General features: G+C 46.4%; 2 protein-coding genes across 2 annotated transcripts in view; both read left to right on the top strand.

The window, feature by feature from the left end:
* LOC119449746 (peptidyl-prolyl cis-trans isomerase 7-like) overlaps positions 1–22065 on the top strand; it is a 403577-nt gene that overhangs the window by 207001 nt on the left and 174511 nt on the right. The gene's annotated exons all lie outside the window — the stretch shown is intronic.
* LOC119449744 (uncharacterized) overlaps positions 1–22065 on the top strand; it is a 51137-nt gene that overhangs the window by 3155 nt on the left and 25917 nt on the right. The window contains exon 2 of the mRNA XM_037712990.2: positions 21607–21760. Within this exon, the coding sequence (XP_037568918.2) occupies positions 21607–21760 (154 nt within the window). The remainder of the gene's footprint in view (positions 1–21606; positions 21761–22065) is intronic.

Genomic DNA, 22065 nt, shown 5'->3' with positions numbered 1-22065 from the left:
TGGTCGTGATATGACACGCCTTGATAGCGCACAGCCTCAGGCGTTGTGCTGCTGTTGTGCTCGAGGACACGCCTTTAATGCATGTCCCGGCGGCTGTGTTATGATCAAGGTGAAACCGCTAAGGCGAGCGAGTACCGGGCATTTAGGCGCACATTAGACGAAGCCATGCATAGCGCGACCAAATCCAGAGACTCCTCACGACTATACATGCTTTCGCTCTGGGATGTCGGAAGGAAAAAAAAAAAAGAAATAATGTGGCGTCTTTGTTCGTTTTAGACACACAGCCTGTACTCTGCAGGAGTGTGGTTTTCTCCCTCAAGAAGAATGGCACACGCCACAATTCTCCCTCAAGTAGGCGAGTGTAGTCGGTGGCAACCAAACCTCCTTGGTGACAAGCGAAGAGTACAATGGCAGACACACCGCTGTCCAAAGAATTTGTATAGATGCGCCGGCGAATTACGTTCGCTCATATTCGTGACGTCAAGGCTGTGGTGGAGGTCTTTCAATACCGATGTCGCTCAGGTATTACGTTTTGAAGCACGGAAGCAGACAGGGAAGCTGCGCTGTGGTTTTGTGGATGGAGCTTGTATACTGAATCCTCAGATTTTCGCCAAGCATTGAACTGCACGCAGCAAAGGGCCGAAGTAAACCGCCTTGCAACCGCATGCATGCAGCTAACGTACAGTATTTAGTTAGCGGTAAGGAGCGCCTATACACTGGAACGTCATTTTCTTACCCTCTCTCTCTCTCTCTCTCCCGTTCGCGCGCGCGCACGCACAGAGAGAGAGAGAGAACATTCGTACTGGCTGCATTAGCGTTCCAGCCTATCGCAATTAATTATGTTGTACTCATCTGCTAATGCATATGCGTTGGCAGTAACAATAGTCTGCGTGTACTGGATTTATTACTTTTTACGCCCCGTCTACGAGAATAATGACGCAACTCAAAAAACGTTTCTAACGCGTTGTGGTTGACGAAAGCGTCGCAAAGTGGCGTTACCAGTGCTGCTGCTGCCGTCACCGTCGGCTCCTGTATTCCGTAAGCTGTAATACATTTACGGACAGGCTGAAATTTACGCCAAGTTTATGGGATTGAAGTTGCAACGCTATTTTCAAGTTCTTTGCAGATCAAACTGTAACGGGCTAGTGTAAGCAGTAATTAACTAGTGAAAAATAATTGAATGACCATCAGCATACCTATCGGAAAGGCAGTCGTCCAATTAGAAAATTACGAGAGAAAAAAAAAGCATTTGCTTGCAATAACTAACTGATTAGTTGTATTACGTTATGTACCGTACTTTTCGCATCTACTGCACGTCTATAAAGCTTTATTTGCTGCGCCGACTATATATGCGGCTTTCTTTTTGTTCTATGCCTTTGTTTTTCGTTTCTTGTTTTGTTTTTGCAATGAATCTGGTTGTTTGGGTCTTGACTTTCAAGGGTACTACTCGCAGATATTGCGTGATAATCGATCGATACATGAATGCCGCAACAAATCCGCGCAGCCTTGCTCGCAGCAGCCTGCAGTGAGAGAGAGAGAGAGAGAGTTTAATGGAAGCCGAAGATGTCAGCCCTGCTATATGCAGGGCTTGCTACTTCAGACGAGGTGCTTGAGATTACATGAAGAGGAAAAGAATACAGGAGGAGGAGATGACAAAACTAAAGAAAAAGTTGCAGTATCGCCCGAAAGGCGAAGCATTGATAGCGATAGCAAAGCACTACACGAAGTAAGGTACCTAGTTTTATCGTCTGTATAAATTGCAGTAAACATTCGCTTACTGATTAAATTAACAAACATGGTGTCACGCGTGCATAGCAAACATTAACAGATTTCACTTGGCGACCGCGAACACTCACACCCGCCGGAGATTACCTCCAAGAGAGGGCGCGGCCGGTGTACGCGCTCAGCCGCGCGAACGGTAATGCGCAGCCACGGCTGGGCAGCAAAGAATACTCTGCGCAGCATAATAACGAACGTGCACCAAGTAGCCCCTTTCATTGCTATATAACAGCAGGGCATTCACGACTCGGATTGCGGTCTCACTTCTGTCCCAGCTGGGGCCCTAAAACTCCCTAGGCAGTATACTTGTCCACGTATACCAAGTAAGTTCTTTGCTGCTATATAATAAATAACCCACGGTGCTATAGCGGCGATATTGACACAGCGCTAGATCATCAGGTATAGTTTGCAAGCTTGTTTCTTCTGATGAGGTGATTAAGGTGACAAGAAGCGGGAAAAAATTACAGGAGGAGGCGACCACCGCACTGCACTATTGGGTGTTTCGCCGCTTTCGTCCTGCTGCTCCCTCCCTATTTCCTTCATGTCCTTGTGTTATATGTGTACAAACCAAATAATAATAATAATAATAATAATAATAATAATAATAATAATAATAATAATAATAATAATAATAATAATAATAATAATAATAATTTCGTCATGCAGACACGAATATACGAGCCCCGCGGACCACGTTCTAAATGCGGATGATCTGGTAAAAGATCTCTACAGAATGATTATTTTTGAGCTTTATGGAATTTTTAAAGATGGACTGTTACAGATTACATAATTGTAGTCCTTGAGCTGGATTATTCAGAGAGGTGGACGTTACTTGCTCGAGAAATCGAAACACATATTCAACTAATTAACAAAACTCCGCTAATTGTCCATTGCATTAATTACTTTACGGCACGTTTGTAATCTACGAATTGTAGCCGGTGGGTTTGCAAGGCGGATCCACTTGGAATGCATTTCCGGAATGACGCCAGTTTTGAGATATGCGCCATCAAACTTGCCGTAAAAATGCGCTGTTGTTCGATCCACTTTCTTTTTTTTACCAAAACGAAACTCGAAACTTTCTAGGTCGAGTCAATGGTTTCTTTATAACGAAGTGCTTTCTTTATAACGAAATGCTTTCTTTATAACGAAAAGTCCCGATTTCACCAGTCTCGGAGCGTACACATGCGCAGCGCGCCTGCCGGCCGGCGCCGTATAGCCCTCGCCGCTGCCCCGCTCTACTCGGGCGGTAGCACTGAGGGGGAATGCCGATCAAGGACAGTGCCGTTGAGGATTTTTCCAGTGAATTTTAGGGGTAAGTGGGGGAGTGCGTATCCTCGACCCCATTCCCATGGACAGCCAGCGATGAAACTTCGCGTGCCAACAGCAAACAGTTTTTCAGAAGCACACATGCTGCCACTTCGCGTCAGAAACTTCGTCACTGCTTGTCTTCAGGTACTCGTGCCTGGATCCTGACCTGACTGGGCACCGATAAGGGTACCGACGCGCTAGAACGTATGCTCCACGACACGCGCATGGCCATGGACAGCGCGCTTGGTTGGACGGAGCGGGCACTGTAACAAACGTTGACAAAGGCGCGCGTCTGTTATCATTCAAAATGGCTTGCCATTTTCGCGGCCTCCCCATCGGACGGTAGCAGTATGATACAGTACCTGCTGGCCAGCGCTGGTTCTCCATTGTAGAATATACGTATTTATTCTCAGCTCCCCGCCTCTTGATGTCACGCTTCTTAACATAGCTGCCCTGCAGCCAGCTGAGCTAGGGCAACTGCTACCGGCATGCTTTGCGACAGCGGTGGCGTAGTGAAACTTGTGAAATCTATTTGTTAGTAAGTTTTGAGCAGACGCTTTAAAAATGCATGACGTCACGAGAAGTAAATGCGCGAACTTCAAAACGGCGTCACCACGCGTCTTTTGTTTTCTGCGTTTTTTTTTTTCTCTTTTTTTTTTTTTTTGGTAATGGCTTACCAAGCCTCCTATATAGCGGTAAGATACATTTTCGGTATCCCAGAAGTGTATTTCTCAATACAGCCATCCCCAGAATTTCGGTGATGATGATGATGATGATGATGATGATGATGATGATGATGATGATGTTTTATTAGCATCCCCTTCGAAATGGGGCGGTGGCAAATAGTCACCTAGCCTGCTTGCGTTAGTGAGGTATGCTATACATGTTTTTATTCTAGCATTTTTGTGTGCATCTATTTAATCTTCTTTCTCTTCGTCAAAACTTATCTACCTACCTTGTACCGCTACCTATGCCTGTAAGGAATCCAGTCGTATCAATCTCATCCCTGCTTTTTTTTTTTTACCACCAATACTCTAAACGTCTCTTGCTTATCTCGACTGCTGACCGGTTGATGCTCCCGTCCACTTTAAATCCAAGCGCTTCTGGAAGGTGTACGTTACCTACGGGTCTCACTGGGTGAATCCCTTCGCAGTCCATTAGGATGTGCTGTGTCACGGCTGCTGGATAAATGAGTGGTTTCCGGATCTTTGTTGCAGCCTACACATGCCTCATCTAGTTCCTAATATTTGCTCCGGTATGTTTTGGTCCTAGGCGACTGGCTCGAGCCTCAAATAGCAAGGCACTGCCCTTTGTGTTATTGTACAAATTTTCCCGTCTAATTTCTTTTTTCCCACTCGTGTAAATCTCCATGGTCTTTCTTGTTTCCACACTTTCCCTAAAATTCACTGTCTCTGTTTCTCTCACTTTCTTTCTGACGACTCCTGCTTCTCTGTTTACACTTTCAATTACCCTGTACTTGGTTGCCAACTTTCCTGACCTCTTCCTCCATTCTGGTTCCATGCTTTCCTGGTACAGATACTTGCGCAATTTAGTTACCCATTTATTTCCATCCATGTTTCTGAGTCTTTCTTCAAAACTAATTTTGCTCTGCGCTTCTCTGACTTCAAACGGGGCAAAACCCATGTCACCCTGCACTGCCTCATTTGTGGTTTTGCCGTGGGCTTTCAAAGCCAACCGGCCTATCGATCTTTGGTTAACTTCCAACCCCGAAAATATAGATATCCGATTTTAAGCATAGAATGGCATTTGCGAACGTTAGCGTCAGCACCGTTACTCCTTTCCAAATTCCACGCACCACCTCATACTTATTGTGGCCCCACAGTGCTCTGTGTTTCATTATTGCTGCATTCCGCTTCCCCTTTATTTTCGCATTATCTTGGTGGTTGCTTGAGTAAGTCTTTCCTTCGTTTATGTATACGCCGAGGTATTTATATTGCTTGACTGTGGTTATGACTTGTTATTGAATTCACACCACGTAATTACTAGTCTCTTCATTAAAGATCATAATTCCAGATTTTTCTGGGCTAAACTTAAGGCCTAGACTTGTCGCTGCGTTGCCACACATATTCGCAAATGTCTGTAAATCTCTTGCATTGTCCGCTAGTAGCAGTATGTCGTCCGCATACATCAGTCCGGGGACCTCCTGTTGCACCATTTGTCCAATCCCGCATGTATGATAAGCCAAACCCTAATTCAATGTTTTCCTGTCGTTTTTATATGCCCTTAACATAAAGCGTCAACAACAATGGCGACAGAGGACATCCTTGGTTTAGGTTGAAATTCCACCACTTCATTACATTTCCTGCGGCGGTGTTATTAGGGCATTTTCTGCTTTTTGCAGTAAAGGTTTTCTATGCTAAATTTTGATATCTCAGGCTTCTCTGTTATTGCTGGATTTGTTTGGCTCTGAACTACGCTTTCTTTAGTGCGGAAGTTATCCCCAATAACGTCTCTGATGTACCGCAGCGCATCATCTCCGTCGTAGTTGTTACCGTCTTCATTCCTTATAGCCGTTTGCGAATTTTTAGTTGAACCTCCGAGTGCTCTTACATGGTTTCAAAATCTTTGGTGCGCCTTTGTCTTTTTTGCGAATGTTATTGTCCAGTTTTTCAAGCGCAGTCGCGGGGACAGTCACAGAGGATAACATTCGCAAAAAGTTTTAGAACACTGGTCTAGACGGGCTTCGGCACTCAAGGCCTTAAGGGCTCTGCTGAAGTTTTAAGGGCTTGTGAATTGTGCGAACGGCTTTGAGCGTTGTAGCGCGTAGGGTCGCGTTATTGCGCCAATTTTCTTACTTCAATTTTTTTTTCTTCTATCACATTTTATTCTCTTTACCCCTTTCCCCAGTACAGGGTAGCAAGCCGGTATTTACACCGGCTAACCTCCTTGTCTTTCTTTTCCTTTCTTTCTCTTTCTCTCTTGCGAATGTTATGCACCCAATGTTCACTTGTGCATTTAATTTTCTCTCGCATGAGCTCACTCGCTACACTTTTCTCGGTATTTCCTATAAGGAGCACTTCTCCGTGTAATCCCTGCTTTTTCGCTTCTCGATGATCCCTAGACGCCTCCTCACACCCTTTTATAGCTTGATTTGTTTCCTTGTTCCACCAAATACGTGGTTTCCTCTTTCCAATCCAACATTTTTTTTTTTTTTTTTGCCGTGTCTGTCTTATCTCCTGCTGCATAACGTCTACCAGTTTCTGATATTCCCAGAATTGTAGGAAACGCCTCCATTTTCTACTCAGTTTTTTTTTCTTCCAATTTCTGTTATTTGCTTTTCTTTTGTTTTTAGAAGTTCTGATGCTAGTGGTTCATGTTTCGCGTTAGTATCTTTCCCATATTTTGAGGTTAAACGTTTTATGATGGCTACCCAGGTAATCTTTTCCACGTTCATGTATCATCAATTGGTCTAGTCGCTCGTAAACAGTTTCTGAGACTAAGATGTAATCGATACATGACCTGCCTATTTCCGCATTGCCGCGTTACCTGTACATGACACTTATTCTCCCTGTTAACTACTATAAGGTTCTGTTCATCGCACAGATCCAGCACTAGAGGACCGTTGTAATCAGTATATTTGTCTAAGTCCTCCATGTGCACATTCATATCTCCTGCTAATATCACCTGGCCCTATTTCTTGAACTCCTTAATATCGCTTATAATGCAATCAACCAATCCTTTACTTTTATCTCTGCTATCACTACCTGTCCGTAGGTAAGCTACTCCAACCAATGTCTTTTTGCCTTCCCATGTGCCGCTAATCCATAAATACTCCTTACATGTCTCTTTTACCATTTGCCACTTCATACCGCGCCTAATTAGCATGCCTACGCCTCCGCCTTTCCTTGACTCAGTCATTCTGTTGCACCCTTCCCGTACAAAATTGTCAGTAACAGGCGGCTGCTCCAAATCTCGTAGATGCGTTTCGGATCAAGGCGTACACGCTAACAGCTTCGTCATTCAGCTGCGTTTGAATTTCCAGCCATCTTGCCTGCTTGCGACCACACTGCATGTTTATGTAACAAACTTTACCTTCTCTGTTCTTATCCTTTGTACGCCTTTTCTTAACTTCTTGTGGTCTAATTCTGCCGTCTGCTGGTGCATCGCTACATTCAATACTTTATCTTCCTTCCGGATTGCCCGGGGCCCGCCTAAAAAAGCTACTGCCCGTGCCGCGAATCAACGTCCAACCGGTGTTGCCGCACTAGCGCTAAAATGTATCCCGTCACGCACACAAGCGCCTTCGCGGCCTGTTCGGTGCACTTCTCGGTTGATGTCAATGACCGTAAAACTCGTTGCCTTAGCTAGCGTCCAAATTTCCCTGTTCACTGCAAACACTGTCACTTCAATTGCATACCCCTGCCTTTCAACCTCCGGCACCATGCACACTGCGATTTGCCCTTCCTTTGGAACATTCCGCAGGTCGGTAACCTCTTCGGCTATTTGCTTCGCGGTCCCTGTTCCCCGTCTTTGCAGTACGTCAGTCACTCCGCCCCATTATCACCACTATAGGTGTCTCTCCTCCACTGTGTCCCACACGTGTTCCTTGGCTTTCGCTATCACTTCCTTCATCGGTTTCCCCGGAAGAGCGCTAATCTGGACTCGGTCGCCTGCACCTACCCTCTCTATTATCACCGGTTCTACTTTTCGCATGTTTGAATCGCCAACAAAGACTACTCGACGCTTCTCCTCCTCCTCCTCGCCGCCGAAAGCTACACCTGAGGCCGCTATGCCCCCCCTCCCCCCTCCTTCTCCGTCTCATCCTCACCCTTCGCTTTGCTGTCTTTCGTGGCCGGCACGTTAGTGGTAGCTCCTTCGTGACCATCACTGACGTGTCCGCCACTCCTTTCCGGCGTGGTAGTTTTGGCTTCCTTACCTGCTTCGATGCGAGCCAGCCCCGGTCGCCGTGCTCGCATCGAAGCGTTCACCATTGATTTGTGGAATGGTGGCCCTCAGCTTAATTTCTACGTTGGCTAGCTTATCCTCTACCGCCTTCCTCTGCATCTGTTCGATCTTGAGTTCCTTTCCCGGCTTCCCAACCCGCTTAGCTATAGCTTATCCTTCTCCTGCTCTAGACGTTCTAGACGCGACTCTAGCGCACACTACAGATAAAAACTGCCGCGTTTGCTTCGCGTACTTACTCAAGTCGCGTTCCTTCCTATGCGTAGGAACGCTCGCATTCAGAACAACGCACGCATGGGTTCCTCCTAGTACCGAGCATCATCTTGTACTAACAAGGCGTAGCACAAAAGTAACCCTACTTGTAGAAAAATATATATAACCAAAAAGTGCAAGAAACTGAAAAGGCATGAACAATAATATAGATTAAAATTTCCCCGGAATGGCCCAGTAGGTCTCTAGTATGTACGCGTATAACCGCGAGTCGTTTCCGATTACCGATTTTGTTCGTGAGATAGACTTCTTTTCTTTCCTATTTTCCCCATTCAGTTACGGTGAGGCACACGGCTGCCATCGAAAGATGGCGCGACCTGCACATGTCGTTAAAACCTGACCATGTTAACCTGTTATTCCTCTTAAATGCCCCTTTACTGCCACAAAGAAAGAAATCGAAACTATGTCCACGAACCTGTAGATGTTGTGGCAAAGCACTAAAATCCAAAAGTAAAGAACTGCAGGAATATTCGCGTTCTAAACGAAAGTGCAATCGATGCTGTAGTACGTACAATACGTATTCGAAATTTTAGGCAGTGATTCTGTAAACAGCTACAGCGATGCTTTTTTTTTTTTAATTTGGCAGGATTAGCCGCAAGGAATAAAGGAAAGACGATGTGCTCTACGGTACTATATAGCACTTATCGTTTCGCAATGTGAATGAGACTATAGGCCATGTGCTGTGTCACCGCCCTCAGTACGTGGAAGGGCGGCAAAAATAGAGCAATGACCAATTCCGCGGCTCGACAGCTCACCGTTGTCGGAGGACGTTAATTTAGGCCCTTGGCCAGACGTTTAAATCGAGTTTTAAGTCCAAATAGGCGTTACTGGACTTTTTAAAATGTACGGGCCTGGACTGTAGGCTTTGAGTAGACCAAATTGCTTGCTATATGGTTTACATCCTCCTTTTCTCGTGATCGGCACCCATCACGCGCCTCTTTCTTCACTCTTTCTTTCCCTCTTCCCCTTCCCCCAACGCAGAGTAGCTGGCTAGAGGAATGTACATCAGGCAGACCTCTCTGCATTTCGTATCATTAAACTTTTCTCTCTCTCTCTCTCTCTTATCATTGAGCGCTTACCTACCTGCGTTAACCTTCGTCACGTAACATTGCTTACACTCCGCTGACGTTGAAATCTGCAAGGACAGCGCGCTGCGTTTGGTTCATAACGAAGTGTGGAAGTGTCAGCAGGAGATCGAAATCATTATGGATGGCAGAGCACACAATAAACTTTGTTTATGCGGCTCTTAATCCGCAGGTTGCATCCGCAACCGCGTTATCTCCGTTGTCGGTGGAGTTCTATTTGACGTCAGGGTCGTGGTCATGGTCGCCAACAATGGACCAGCTCACATAGAAAAGGTAAACTGCGGCCTTGCGTTAACAAATGATGCTCTGAGCCGCATTGAAGTTAGTCGGAGAGGATGATGCCTGTTTTTTTTTTTTTTTTTTTCCCTTTTTATCGCTGCCAAAGGTATATGTGAAGCCATCGTTGTCCTTTTCTGGTGTGTAATTATTACTCTCACAAAAATAGACTTAGATAGTCTATATAATATCTACAAACCATTCTGTAGAGCTTGTGTATCGACATCCTGTAAACAATAGTCAATAATAAGTGTGAGTATATGTTTATAAAGAATACATAGAAATATTATAGATATTTGCATATGAACATTCAATAGACGATAGTCGATAAAATTGTAAGACAATAAGTCATTAGGCTGCCTATACATTTTGTCTACAGATATTCTATAGACAATCTCGATGTAAAAGTGTAAGGCCATAAGTCTGTCCATAGACTTGCCTATACACAGTGTAAGTGAGAGAGTGAAACAACTTTATTCTAAAATTTGTCTATATAATTTGTGTAAAGTCAGTCAACTTTATAGACAAGTGTCAGTGGACTTTCTATAGACTGTCTAAATAATATTTTTAAGTGCGGAGCACTTCAGGGGCTCGGGCTGTCGGTGTCTACCGCGTGATCACGCTCAAAAACAGTGTTCAAAACAGGGTCAAAACCAGTGCAGAATTGATCAAATCCGGTTCAATATAAACTAACATGATTCAGAATAATTTAAAAGACAGGAATAATCAAGCACTAAGCGCATTAATTTACAGAAATTCGTTAAAATCGCTTCTATCATCAGCAAAGCTTTGGCTCCATGTGCGTGGTGGTATGGGTCCATGTGTGTGGCGGTTTTCCCACCAGTTGTGCCTTAGCACAGGTGTCAAAACGGATGATGGATTGCTAAACACAAGATAAACACAGGATAAAACAAAATAAACACAAAATAAACACAAGGAAAACACAAGAAAAAAATTAGTAGTGGCTTAGCTCGGCTATGCGAGGATATACGTAGCGTGAGGCTGTATGTATACCCCCACTGATACCTGCGCATGCGCGCAAAATAAGAGGCGCTATCAAGCGGCTCCGGCGCAGCGTTAGACTTGGCTACTGCGCAACGAAGGCGCACAGCTGGGCACGCGCCGGCGCCAGTGCGTCTGCCACGGCTATGACGTCACTCCTCTGGCGCGCGCGGCGGCGGCGGAGCGCGTCACTGCTCCTCGCGCATGCGCAGCACGGCTCTCCAGGAGCCACGCGAAACTGCTCAATCGCGGTCAGTGTAGCCCACGCTACAAAAAACACACGGGAAACATCGGCAAATCACTGCTTCGCACTTCTCCAGCTTTCACGTTGAGTGGAACTACATTACCGCCAAGTTTACCATTTATATCAGTTCCGCTTCAGCAATATGTATCATATTTTTTCTTGTTATTTCGTGTTGTTTTTGCGCAGAAAACTTGAGACAGGGACAGACGGAAAGCAAAACACACACAAGCGCTAACTTTTAACAGTGGTTCATTGGGAGCCGGATCACAGGTTTAATTATATGCCCAAAACCACCATATATACAAGGCATGCGCAAACTAGGTTAGAGGCAGTTCGTTCCTTGACAAAGAAATGTAAGTAGCGCTAACGTATTCCAGGCCAAACTTATCAATTCGTGAGGCTTCACTTATTACTCGACAAGTCATTCCATCTTTGTGCCTGTACACAACATCGTAATCGTGCGCGCACGTCTCAACACGTCATAAAACGTCGTTCTAGGAAAGCTAAAGTAGTTTTACAGAACGCAACACTCATCAGTCATATGATTAATAAGTTTTAGAAAGACCGGTAAATAGAACTATGCACTTTAACATCTTCCCTTGGGACTGTTATATCTTATCCTGGAAAACTCTCTTAACTTGGAACCTCATTTGCCGTGAGGTATGAATGGGTGGCAATGCAGTGTACCATGATGCTCCTGTGATAATTAAACCAAACAGAAAAAGTTAAGGAGAGAAAATCAAACGCAAGAAGGTTAAAGGGTGCTGATATGATATTTTCGACTATCTAAACCCTAGAAAAAAAAAAAAACGATGACCAGCCGTAGAGCATCGTAAATAATTTAATAGTTTTTCTACAGCCAGTTTGTGGTTTTGTTTCCCAGGAGGATACTTCGTCGTGACGTCATAGCGCAGTATGTGGTCACGTGGGAGCAGGAAATTGCGAGGTTTTCACACACTCGTTCCGGATCTCGGTCGCCTTGTGTACTGCTAGCCGCAAATAACCGGATAGGGGCATCTCAGTTAATAGTTGTTCTTATAGACTTATACCACTAGTTTACATTATTGTAAATTCGGGCAGGAACCACCTCAGGGTGACTGTTGACGTCAATGCGACAAACGCGTCATGCATGAGGCCTGTATTGCAGCCGGGCTTCTCTAACGCTTATGATGATGATTTGCTGTCATCTCCTTTGAAACGGGGCGGTGACAAATGGTCATCTAGCCTGCTTGAGTTAATCAGGTATGGATGGAAACAACTTTATTAAAATCCGGCGAAGTTTAACGACCCGGGCTCAGGTCTCCTATGAGGGGACTTCGAGGCCTTGCCTCGTCGCCGCCTCCCGGGCCCGCTGGACTGCCCACTCTTGTGTCTTGAGGTTGGAGCTGCGCAGAGCGGCGATCCACTTCGACGCAATAGCCTCCGGAGCTACTGCCATTTTCGCTGCTATAACAGGACCCTCCCACAACATGTGCGAGAGTGTCGCTCTAGTTGCCTGACATAACTTGCAAAGAGCACTCGGGTATTGCGCGGGGAAAATGTGCCGCAGTCGCACCGGACTGGGAAGGTGTGTGTCTGCTGCAGTTGTCGCCAGACGACTGCTTGGCGACGTTTCAGTTTGGGGTGAGGTGGGGGCAATATCCTCCTACCTAACTGGTAGTGCTTGGTTATGTCGTTATATCTGACTAAGCGTTCTCGCGTGTTTCGCACCAGGAGGTCCGAACAGTAAGAGGGTGTCTCTGACTCTGCGCGGCGGGTCAGTTCTCGCGCACAGCGGTGTGCCACCTATTTCAAGTTAGGGGGGGCCTTGTTGGTGGGGGAGGCGACGTGCGCTGGGAACCACATGATCGCGGTGCTATCGAAGTGCTATCGACCAGCTTTCCTTAGGATCTGAAGAGCTTCGGAGGAAATGCGCCCCCTCGCGTAGTTACGAACTGCGGATTGTGAGTCGCTAAGAACCAACGCTAAGAACTACCTCGCAAAGGGGGTCGGTAAGCGCAAGCGCAATCGCAACCTCTTCCGCTGTTTCTGGGTGTTCCGTGCTGACACTACACGCGTGCGTAAGCCGGGAGTTAACGTCTACGACTACCGCAGTGAACCGGTGTTCTTGTGCGTATTCTGCCGCGTCTACGAAGCGCGTAGTCGTCTTCCCACCAAAGGAGCGCAGCAGTGCATTGGCACGGGCCTGGCGTCGGCCCCCGTTATGTTCGGGGTGCATGTTTCTAGGGATAGGGGTGATGATCAGCGTGTCGCTGATGTCCGGTGGAATGGCCTGTTTCTGACCGTGTTGGACATGGTAATTGAAGCCGAGTTTCTGCAGGATGTACCGACCCGTGGCTGTCAGGGACATAAGTTTGAGTTGCGAGGCTCTGCGCATCCACGATTTCCTCAAGCGTGTTGTATACCCCCAGCTCTAGCAGACGAGAAGTGCTCGTGGACTCCGGTAGGCCAAGGGAGATCTTGTAAGCCTTGCGTATAAGGATGTTGAGTTTCTCCTTTTCGGTGACATTCCAGTTGTGGAAGGCAGCCACACAAGTAATGTGACTGATCGCGAAGGAGTGTATGAGGCGCATGACGCTCTCCTCCTTCACGCCCTTGTGCTTGTTCGTAATGTGTTTGATCAGGTGGTTGGCCGCTGTAACCGATCTTGCGGATAGCTTCTGCGTTTGACCCGTTGGCTGCCATATGCATGCCGGGGATGCGTATCTTCGGGACTCGGGGAATACAGGAGCCGTCTTGCGTATACAGGAGTATTTCCTCACATTGGCGCGATTCGCCGGTAGACTTGGGCCGGCGGCGCGGGCGGTAGAGGAGCAGCTCCGATTTGAGTGGATATAGTCGGAGACCCGTGTCTTGGAAGTAGGTTTCTACTGCAGAGACCGCTGCTTGTAAGGTGCCTTCTATCTGACCGCCACTGATGTCGTCTGCATACAAGGCGTGGTGGAGGCCATCAGTCTCGTCGAGGTAGGCCGGGAGACCCAGCATCACGAGGTTGAAAAGGAGAGGGGATATGACTGATCCTTGAGGAGTGCCGGCGCTTCCTATAGTGCATGTTCGTCGAATGTCAAGCCGTCGATCGCGAGGGTGACTGTGCGGCGCGACAGGAAGTCTCTGATGTAGTTGTAACTTCGCTCGCCCATGTTGAGCTTGTTAATTCGGCTCAGGATTGCTGCATGTGCTACATTGTCGAATGCCTTTTCCAGATCCAGGCCAAGGATGACCCGGGTGCCGCTAGTTGGGTCGTTGATGATCTGGTGGTAGAGCTGGAGCATAACATCTTGAGTGGAGAGGTGTGATCGGAAGCCCACCATAGTGGGTGGGTAGGCTCCAGTGTCCTCGCGGTGGTAGTTGACACGGGTGAGGAACGCATGCTCCATCACCTTGCCAACGCAGGATGCGAGGGAAATGGGCCGCAAGTCATCCAGGCTGGACGGCTTGCCTGGCTTCGGTATCAGGACTGCCTTAGAGCGTTTCCACGCCTCTGAGATGGGACATTGTGCAGTGCAAATCAGGTATGCCATGCATGCTTATCTCTGGACACGCTGAGCCATCTGGCGTCACCGCCGTGAAGTCCGCGCAGTAGCGCGTGTGAATATATTTGACGCGGGTTCGATTCCGCTCATCACCGGATAAAAAAAAATACGTTTTTGTCCTTGAACAGCGGCATATACCCAGTGACCCAAGCTGGAGTGAAAGAAAAACGGTTAGATGCTTGCACAGTTACCGGAAAGTGTATGCATTATCCTAAGAATGCTAATCTCATTAAAATAATGGGTTCGAGAATATTTCCCTGAGTAAAATCGCACGAGACAAGCAACCAGTTCAAAGAGTAGCCGCCAACTCCAACGAACCGTTGCATGAGTGACAAATAAATTTTATTCAACAAATCATGATAGCAGGAAGTCCAAAACATTCGAGTTTATTGAAAGATTTGCCGCGTGGCACGCGATCGAAAGCCTTAGTGGAATCGAGAGAAATTGTATCTGACTGGCCGCGCCGAGAGCTAAGGTAATTTCATGAATGCTAGACACAAGCTGAGTGATTGTAGGCAAACGCTTGCGAAATTCACGTTGAAACTCTGATAGCAAATTATGTTAGATTCAAGAAAATCCGTGATAAGGTGCACGATGACATGTTCTAACAATTTGTAGCTGGTAGAAGTTAATTAAATTGGTCGACTAGTTTTCTTCGAGTAGCCGGTCTTCCTTCTCGTGAATAGCAACAACACGAGTCAGTAACCAGTCACATGGTAAAGCTGACACGCACCTTTAAAGACAAAAAATGGCTGTAAGAGTAAAAGATAAGGGCTCATCATACCGATGTCGAATATGTAGAGAAGCCACGTGCCAGCCATGCCAATATAGCCAACGATAGCCAGTTCTTCGATTACCAAAACGCCCCCTGGTTGTTGGAGGTAAACGTATTTCTCGACATGCACCTGGTCTACAAACATTGTTCTCGAAATTTAGTGAAAAAGCAAAGTATATGCCAGAGAATTACGCATAATACCGCACTCCAGTCAGAATCAGCAATATTAAAGTTACTAAAGCTATGTCTATAGTACAACTCAATCAGAATAGCCAACCTCTTGCCCAAGCACGCTTCTAACATAGAAACTGGCGAAACCACCTAAATCTAATCTGGCGATGGACGACTGTCACGCAGCGATGCTCTGGGGCCGCGCTCGTTAGGCTGCGCAGTGATTTGCCATTGTTCGCATCTTTGATATCGTGTGAACTAAGAACACACAGCGTAAGCAATTTCTTGGCAAAGTGGGCTTCTCATATAGGAGCCGAGGTCGCTGCTATGTTCACCGGGCAAACAAAGTAGTGAATACAGAAATGCATGAGTGCAGAGCGCATCTAAAAGATTTATTGGCGCTGTTACAAAAATTAAAAAAGAAGCATAGAAGTGCACACATAAAGAGAAGCTCTTATTCAGGTAGACCAGTGCTTGTTGAAAAATGCGGTTTTTCACCTACTGTCTGTTGGCACTCGCAAGGTACTATTTTAGATCCCTTACGGCCGGAGTTACCGCACCACCTTGCGCAGTAATACGAGTGGTAACTCTTGGATGCTATTTATTATGTACACCTAAATTAATTAACCGTTGTGTCGGACGGTGATGCGTCGCAAAAACAGATGCCTGCTCATCCTTCCTCGGAAATGCCGGACGCAAACATAACGTACGAAGGCGTCGTTTCCCTCCTTCTAAACATTAATGTAAAAAAATCTAATGGTCCTGACGATATACCAAATGCTTTTTTACGTAGATATGCGGAATGGATTGACATTATCTTACGATCAGTTTTAAGGCATCACTTGAACAAAAACGCGTACCAAATGACTGGTTAGTGGCCGAGGTTGTTCCAATTTTCAAATCTGGAGACCGGCAAAAAATTGAAAAGTACAGTCCCATTTCCTTATCTTGTGTATGCTGTAAACTTCTTGAGCACGTAATATCGAAATCAATATACACCTACCTGGAAGATAACAAAAAAAAAAACTTCTACATCCCAATCAACATGCTTTTAGGCGAAGTCTTTGGACAGTGACGCAGCTGGTAGAAACAATTGATGATTTTGCGAGGGCCTTGAACAACAAAGGGCAAATTGACTGTATTTGTCTTGACCTGTCCAAGGCCCTTGACAGGGCTAATTGATAAGCCCTGTCATTCAGGGCTAATTGATAAGTTGGTTCATCTTGGCATGAACCACAATATAACACAATGGATTCGTGCATACCTAACAGGCAGAACTCGGTACGTAGAAATTAATGGCTCCAAATCAGAATTATTAGACGTCACATCGTTTGTTCCACAAGGGTCTGTGTTGGGTCCAGTCTTGTTTCTTGTTTATGTTAATGATATTGCGCAATGTATTAACAAAGACATAAGGGTGCTTGCCATAAGAAGCGCTGGCCTAGCGGTAGAGGATCCGCCTCGTATGCGGGAGGTACCGAGCTCAAATCCCGGTGCCGCCGGAAACCCACCGGTGTGTTCTAATGCATTGGTAGAGATGTTCCCTGGCCTGGTGCTCGGCTCTCGTAGTGGTTCACATCTCAAAAGAGGGCCCAATAGAGATTTCATGACTTGTCCGACCACAGACGGCCTTGTTGGAAGAGCATCCGCCGCGGCTGTGGGAGGCAAGTGCTGCCACTGGGTACCTACCGGTAAAATAGGTACAAGAGCGCTCCCGGCCTGGTGCTCTGCCATTATGGGACCTCAACGCTTGGAAAGAGGTGTTTGTGCTCAACCCGAAGGCGTCCCCACCTCAATAGGTGCTTGGGGCGCCACATTAGAAATGGCCGCCATGGGAGCGGCCCAAGCATAAACAACCAGGCCGATTAGAAAATTCTTAATGACGCTCTCCAAGTGGTAGAACAGTGGTGCGAAATTTCAAAATTGAAAATTCACAGAGATAAAACTGTTGTATTTCGTGTCGCAAACAAGACAAAACATTTTGTTGACTTTAAACTACACCATGGGTTCTTTTACACTTGCTGCAGTTGATAAACACAAATATTTTGGCGCAACTATTTCCAAAAACCTGAGTTGGAAGGAACATGTTAAAAATATTTGTTCGACAGCAGAAATGAAACTCTGGTTTTTGCGCAAGAAGATTAAGCTTGCTTCGAAAGACGCTAAGTTAACTGCCTACCTATATCTGGTAAGACAGACACTGGAATATGCCAGTATTGTATGGGACCCTTATGAAACAGGGTTAATTACCATGATTGAAAGAGTCCAACGAAGAGCTGCTCGGTTTATTTTGTCTCGTTACTCGCAAACTGATTCTGTTAAAGAAATGTTGCAATTACTTAAATTACCCTCCTTAGCCAAACGACGCCATGTATATAGCCAGACTTAGGTTTCTTTTCTTGCTTTGGAAACGGCATTTTAACATAAATACTACTCACTACTTAGCGCCATAACAAGGCAGAACCTCAAGAGGTACACATGAACATAATTTCCGGATAACTCAACTGCACATTAATACATACGCCAATTTTTTCCCCCAGAACAATAAATGAATGGAACAGACTACCAACAACCATTATTCAAAGTGATACCGTAACACAATTTGAAAACAAGCTGAAGGAAATCATGTCCTAAACAAAAAATTGTACATTATGTTATATATAAAAAGACTGTGTTTATTGTCTCTGCATATTGCTGTTGTATTTGTACTGTTACTAGTTCCCTGGTGTTTTAGGAATGTATGCTCAAAAAGACAGTATTTGATGTATAATTTGCGTGCATTGTGTATAATGCACATTATGTTATTTTTATTTTCTGTGCTGTACCCCACACCTGTAACGGCCTCGATCCGGGCCAACAGTATGCCTAAATAAATAAAAATAAAAATAAAATGTCACAGCTACACCCGAAAGGCGAAGCATCAATTGCGATAACAAATTAGTAGGAGCATAGTAGTTTTATCAGCTGTATAAACTTGCACATGCAGCAGCACCAGCAACGCGCAGAACTGTTGTCGACGCCGTCGGCGTTTTGCCCGCGTTCGGACCGAACGCGCGCGGCGTTGGTGACTGTTGCCGGTGCCTCTGGGGGCGGCTCGGAGGTTTTCGACGAGATCAGAACGGGACACTCTTCGAGCAGCGCCGAAAGTCTTTACCACCTTCTCGCCTCGCAACGTTTTGTAGCGTTAGCTACACTGGCCTAGCCAAGCCCGTTTCGCGCGGCACATCAAGAGCCGTGCTGCGCATGCGCAAGGATCAGTGATGTCACACGGCTTGCGTACCGGAGCCACCGGAGCCGGCACCTCACCGCCGCCGGTCTGCGCATTCCAGAGGAGTGACGTCGTAGCCGTGGTAGACGCACTGGCGCCGGCGCGCGCTCGCTGCGCAGTCGCCGTCTGACACTGCGCTGGAGCCGCTGCGCTTCTGACTGGCGTTTGTGTGTGTCATTGGAGCAGCAGTAAGCATGACAATCAATCTAATCCTTTACAATCTAGACAACCAGGAAAGCTAAGAATAATCAGCTGAACCTTTGCTAACGCTACGTATATCCTGGCATAGCCGAGCTAAGCCACTGCAACATTTTTTTATATATATACGCATTTGGTGCTGCAGCTAAACGTCGCCTCCCCTCCTGTCCCCCCCACGGCCTTTCGCGCGACGCAAGAAGACGCGTTTGCTCTCCGCCGTGCGTTCGCGACTCATGCAAGCGCGCGTCCCTCGCGCGCTTTCACTCGCACATACAGCATACGGCGCGCCGCGACGATTTCATCGCCGTTGGACTCTATATGGAACCTCACGGCCACGGCGACGCCGACGGCAGAAATCCGCTTGGAGTGTCCATATAATGGTTATCGCAAAAAAAAAATCATTTGAATGTTTCGCTCTAGCCAGCGCGCCAGCCTGTCGCGACGTGCAGTTCAAACTTCATGACTAATTACATAAACAATCCAATATCTACTCGAATGCTCTGTCTTGCAATTCGCATCAACTATTGGCCGTTTCGCAGCTCGCGCGTGGCCCGCTTTTGTGCCGCAATAAGTCGGCGGACGGCTGATTGCGATAACGGAAACGTGTAACCGCGAGCACCCTTGCCGAGCTTCCGTTTGAATTTCGTGGTTTAATGACATTACTAGCCACGTGAGATTTGAACATAATAATGAGATCTTGCGTTTATCACCAACGCTAGGGCAGCGCCATGCTAAGCCCCTCAATCTTCCAAAAGTAGCGCCACTCTTAGATCTTTCCGCCACCGCGCTCGCCCCGGCGTTTCCTCCTCGCCGCCTCCTCTTGCCCCAGCCTCCTCGCTTCCCATTGGTTGGCGCTGAGCCGTGCTCCCTCAAGGGCTGCAGAAGATAGCGCCAACCTTTCCCTTTCCCTCAAGAACCACTTATCATCATCATTCCCCATTGGCCAATCCGTGTCACGTGGAAGCACGCATTGCGCTTTTGTATATTTTTTCTTTCCAGCGCGCTCTGACCGCCATTCTCGGACCTTTGCGACGAAAGTTCTGCACGCGTAAACGGATCAAACGTGTTAGAGACAAGAACTTCATTGCGATGGCGTGCTGCTCTGCCTTCAGTTGCCGCAACCGTCAAGCCGAGGGCAAGAGGCTTTTTAAGCGAAGCTTTATAGGCTCACAAATTTCGGTGGTGGTGGTGGTGGCGGTGTCATGCTGAAAAGTGGGCCGATCCTGATGATAGTGTAGAAAGGGTCCATGCTCATTGGCACATACCAGGGACGAAAAAGAAAGAGAAAGAGACGAAGAAAGAGAGAAAGAAATAGAGAGAAAAAGAAATAAAGGGAGAAAGACACGGAGAGAAAGAGAGAGAGAGAGAAAGAAAGAAAATCACCACGAAGGTCAGAGAAACAAAAAAAAGAAAGAGAGAAAGGAAGAAAGAGATATGGAAAGAGAGAGAGAAAGGAAGAGAAAGAGAAAAAATCACCACGAAGGTCAGTGAAACAAAGAAAGAGAGAAAGGAAGAAAGAGATATGGAAAGAGAGAGAGAAAGGAAGAGAAAGAAAGAGAAATTCACCACGAAGGTCAGATACACTCACGACAAACTTCGCTTACCCCATTTTCTCGACAGGGGAAGGGCTGGTGATAATTTCTTAAATAGGTTTGTAATTCTTAATCGTGTTCGCGATTATTAATCGTGATCAGCATCCGGCATGCTACCATCAAGGCTCCAGAGCTCGTCAGTATGACGTGATCATTAGCACGGCCTAAATCTTTCATATATTTAACAACTGGCTTATTCAGTGCGCATTCAGTAATCACAGAATCGCGGAATTACGGTCAGATATACCGATCTCAATATAAACATCAAATCGAGACTGACATAAGATCAAAAACCGAGCTACCATCACCCAACTCGCAAGTTATCTCATGTATCACTAGGACAAAATCAAATGAGAGCATACTGTTGAAAAGGGGCCGAGTCATCAGCAAATCTCGCGTGGGAGCACACGACCATAATTTAGAAGGAAGATTGAAATCACCTGCCATTATTATTTTGCAATAAATTTGCGTCGACATGTCATTATGTGCCTTCAATAAAAACTCAGAAGAAGATGAAGGCGGTCTGTACACCGCACACAAGGCAAACAAACTGGCCCAACAGTTCAGCTTCAAGAATAAACGTTCATGATGTTTCATTTGTGGGGCCTCAGTAGCTGAAAGCAATTTTTTTTAAACGACTGTTATAGCGCCGCATCCCCGGGACACATACGGTCACGGCGAAAAAAAAATTGATGCGATTCATCGATCTAAACATCACTGGAAATGTCATCATGGAGTAACGTTTTTGTCATGATAGTGACATGCGGGTCATATTTGAGGAAGACATTCCAGTTCTATTTTATTGACTATACTACGCGCACTAAGATTTAGCACTCATCTCAGCTCTTTTGCAAAGAGTTTAGTATCTCTTCGTGTGGGGCAGCCGACCCCACAATGTTTCCTCCTATAATATGCACACACAAATCTATCATCATGAATTTCAACCCGATACGCTGTAATCAACGTGTTGCTATTTGTGCTTCAAAAAGACTGAAAAGAAGAACTCTGAAGAAAGTACCGTAAAGGCGCTTCCTGACGAGCCACGACACGGCCGGCAGACAGGCCTGGCTTGTCATCGAGAAACATGAAGGCGGCAAAGAGCGGGACGCATAGATTAGGACGCCAAATAGGTCGGCTACAGCGTGACTATAACCCCCGCCTCTGTGCGCGGTCGCAGTGTAGCAAAAGCGACGTCGGTCATGGAAGACAGAGAGTTCCTGCCCAGCTACTGGGGCCATCGGCTACGCGGACAGGAGCTGATTGACCACTTCTGCCGGGAGACGGCACGTTTGAGCGAGGAGACCAGAAGCCGCGTTGCTGCACAAAAGGACATCAGGTGAGACTTGCTGTGACTGCGGATAGCTCCTGCAGGTTATGACTTATACCCGCTCCAGTATCTCGGTGTCAGTACAAGTATCTGGGTGTCAATCGCAGAAATCTCTAGGGCAGCAGGTTGTGTACAAACACAGTTCTACGCAAGACGCGCTTCAACGGGTGCTTGCCCCGTAACGATAAGCACCGCATAATCCCGGTGACATTTAATTAAAGTGACGTTTTCTTTGCCAGCATGTCGTCCGTTTCTCGCCCAAGTGGCTACATATAGACATTTTTTAAGCGAAGCTTTATAGGCCCACAAGTGTC

The sequence above is a fragment of the Dermacentor silvarum genome, chromosome 4 (genome assembly GCF_013339745.2).
Source record: "Dermacentor silvarum isolate Dsil-2018 chromosome 4, BIME_Dsil_1.4, whole genome shotgun sequence".
NCBI classification, from domain to species: Eukaryota; Metazoa; Arthropoda; class Arachnida; order Ixodida; family Ixodidae; genus Dermacentor; species Dermacentor silvarum.
The sequence above is the reverse complement of the archived record's forward strand: the minus strand, read 5'-3'. Positions and strand labels throughout refer to the sequence as shown.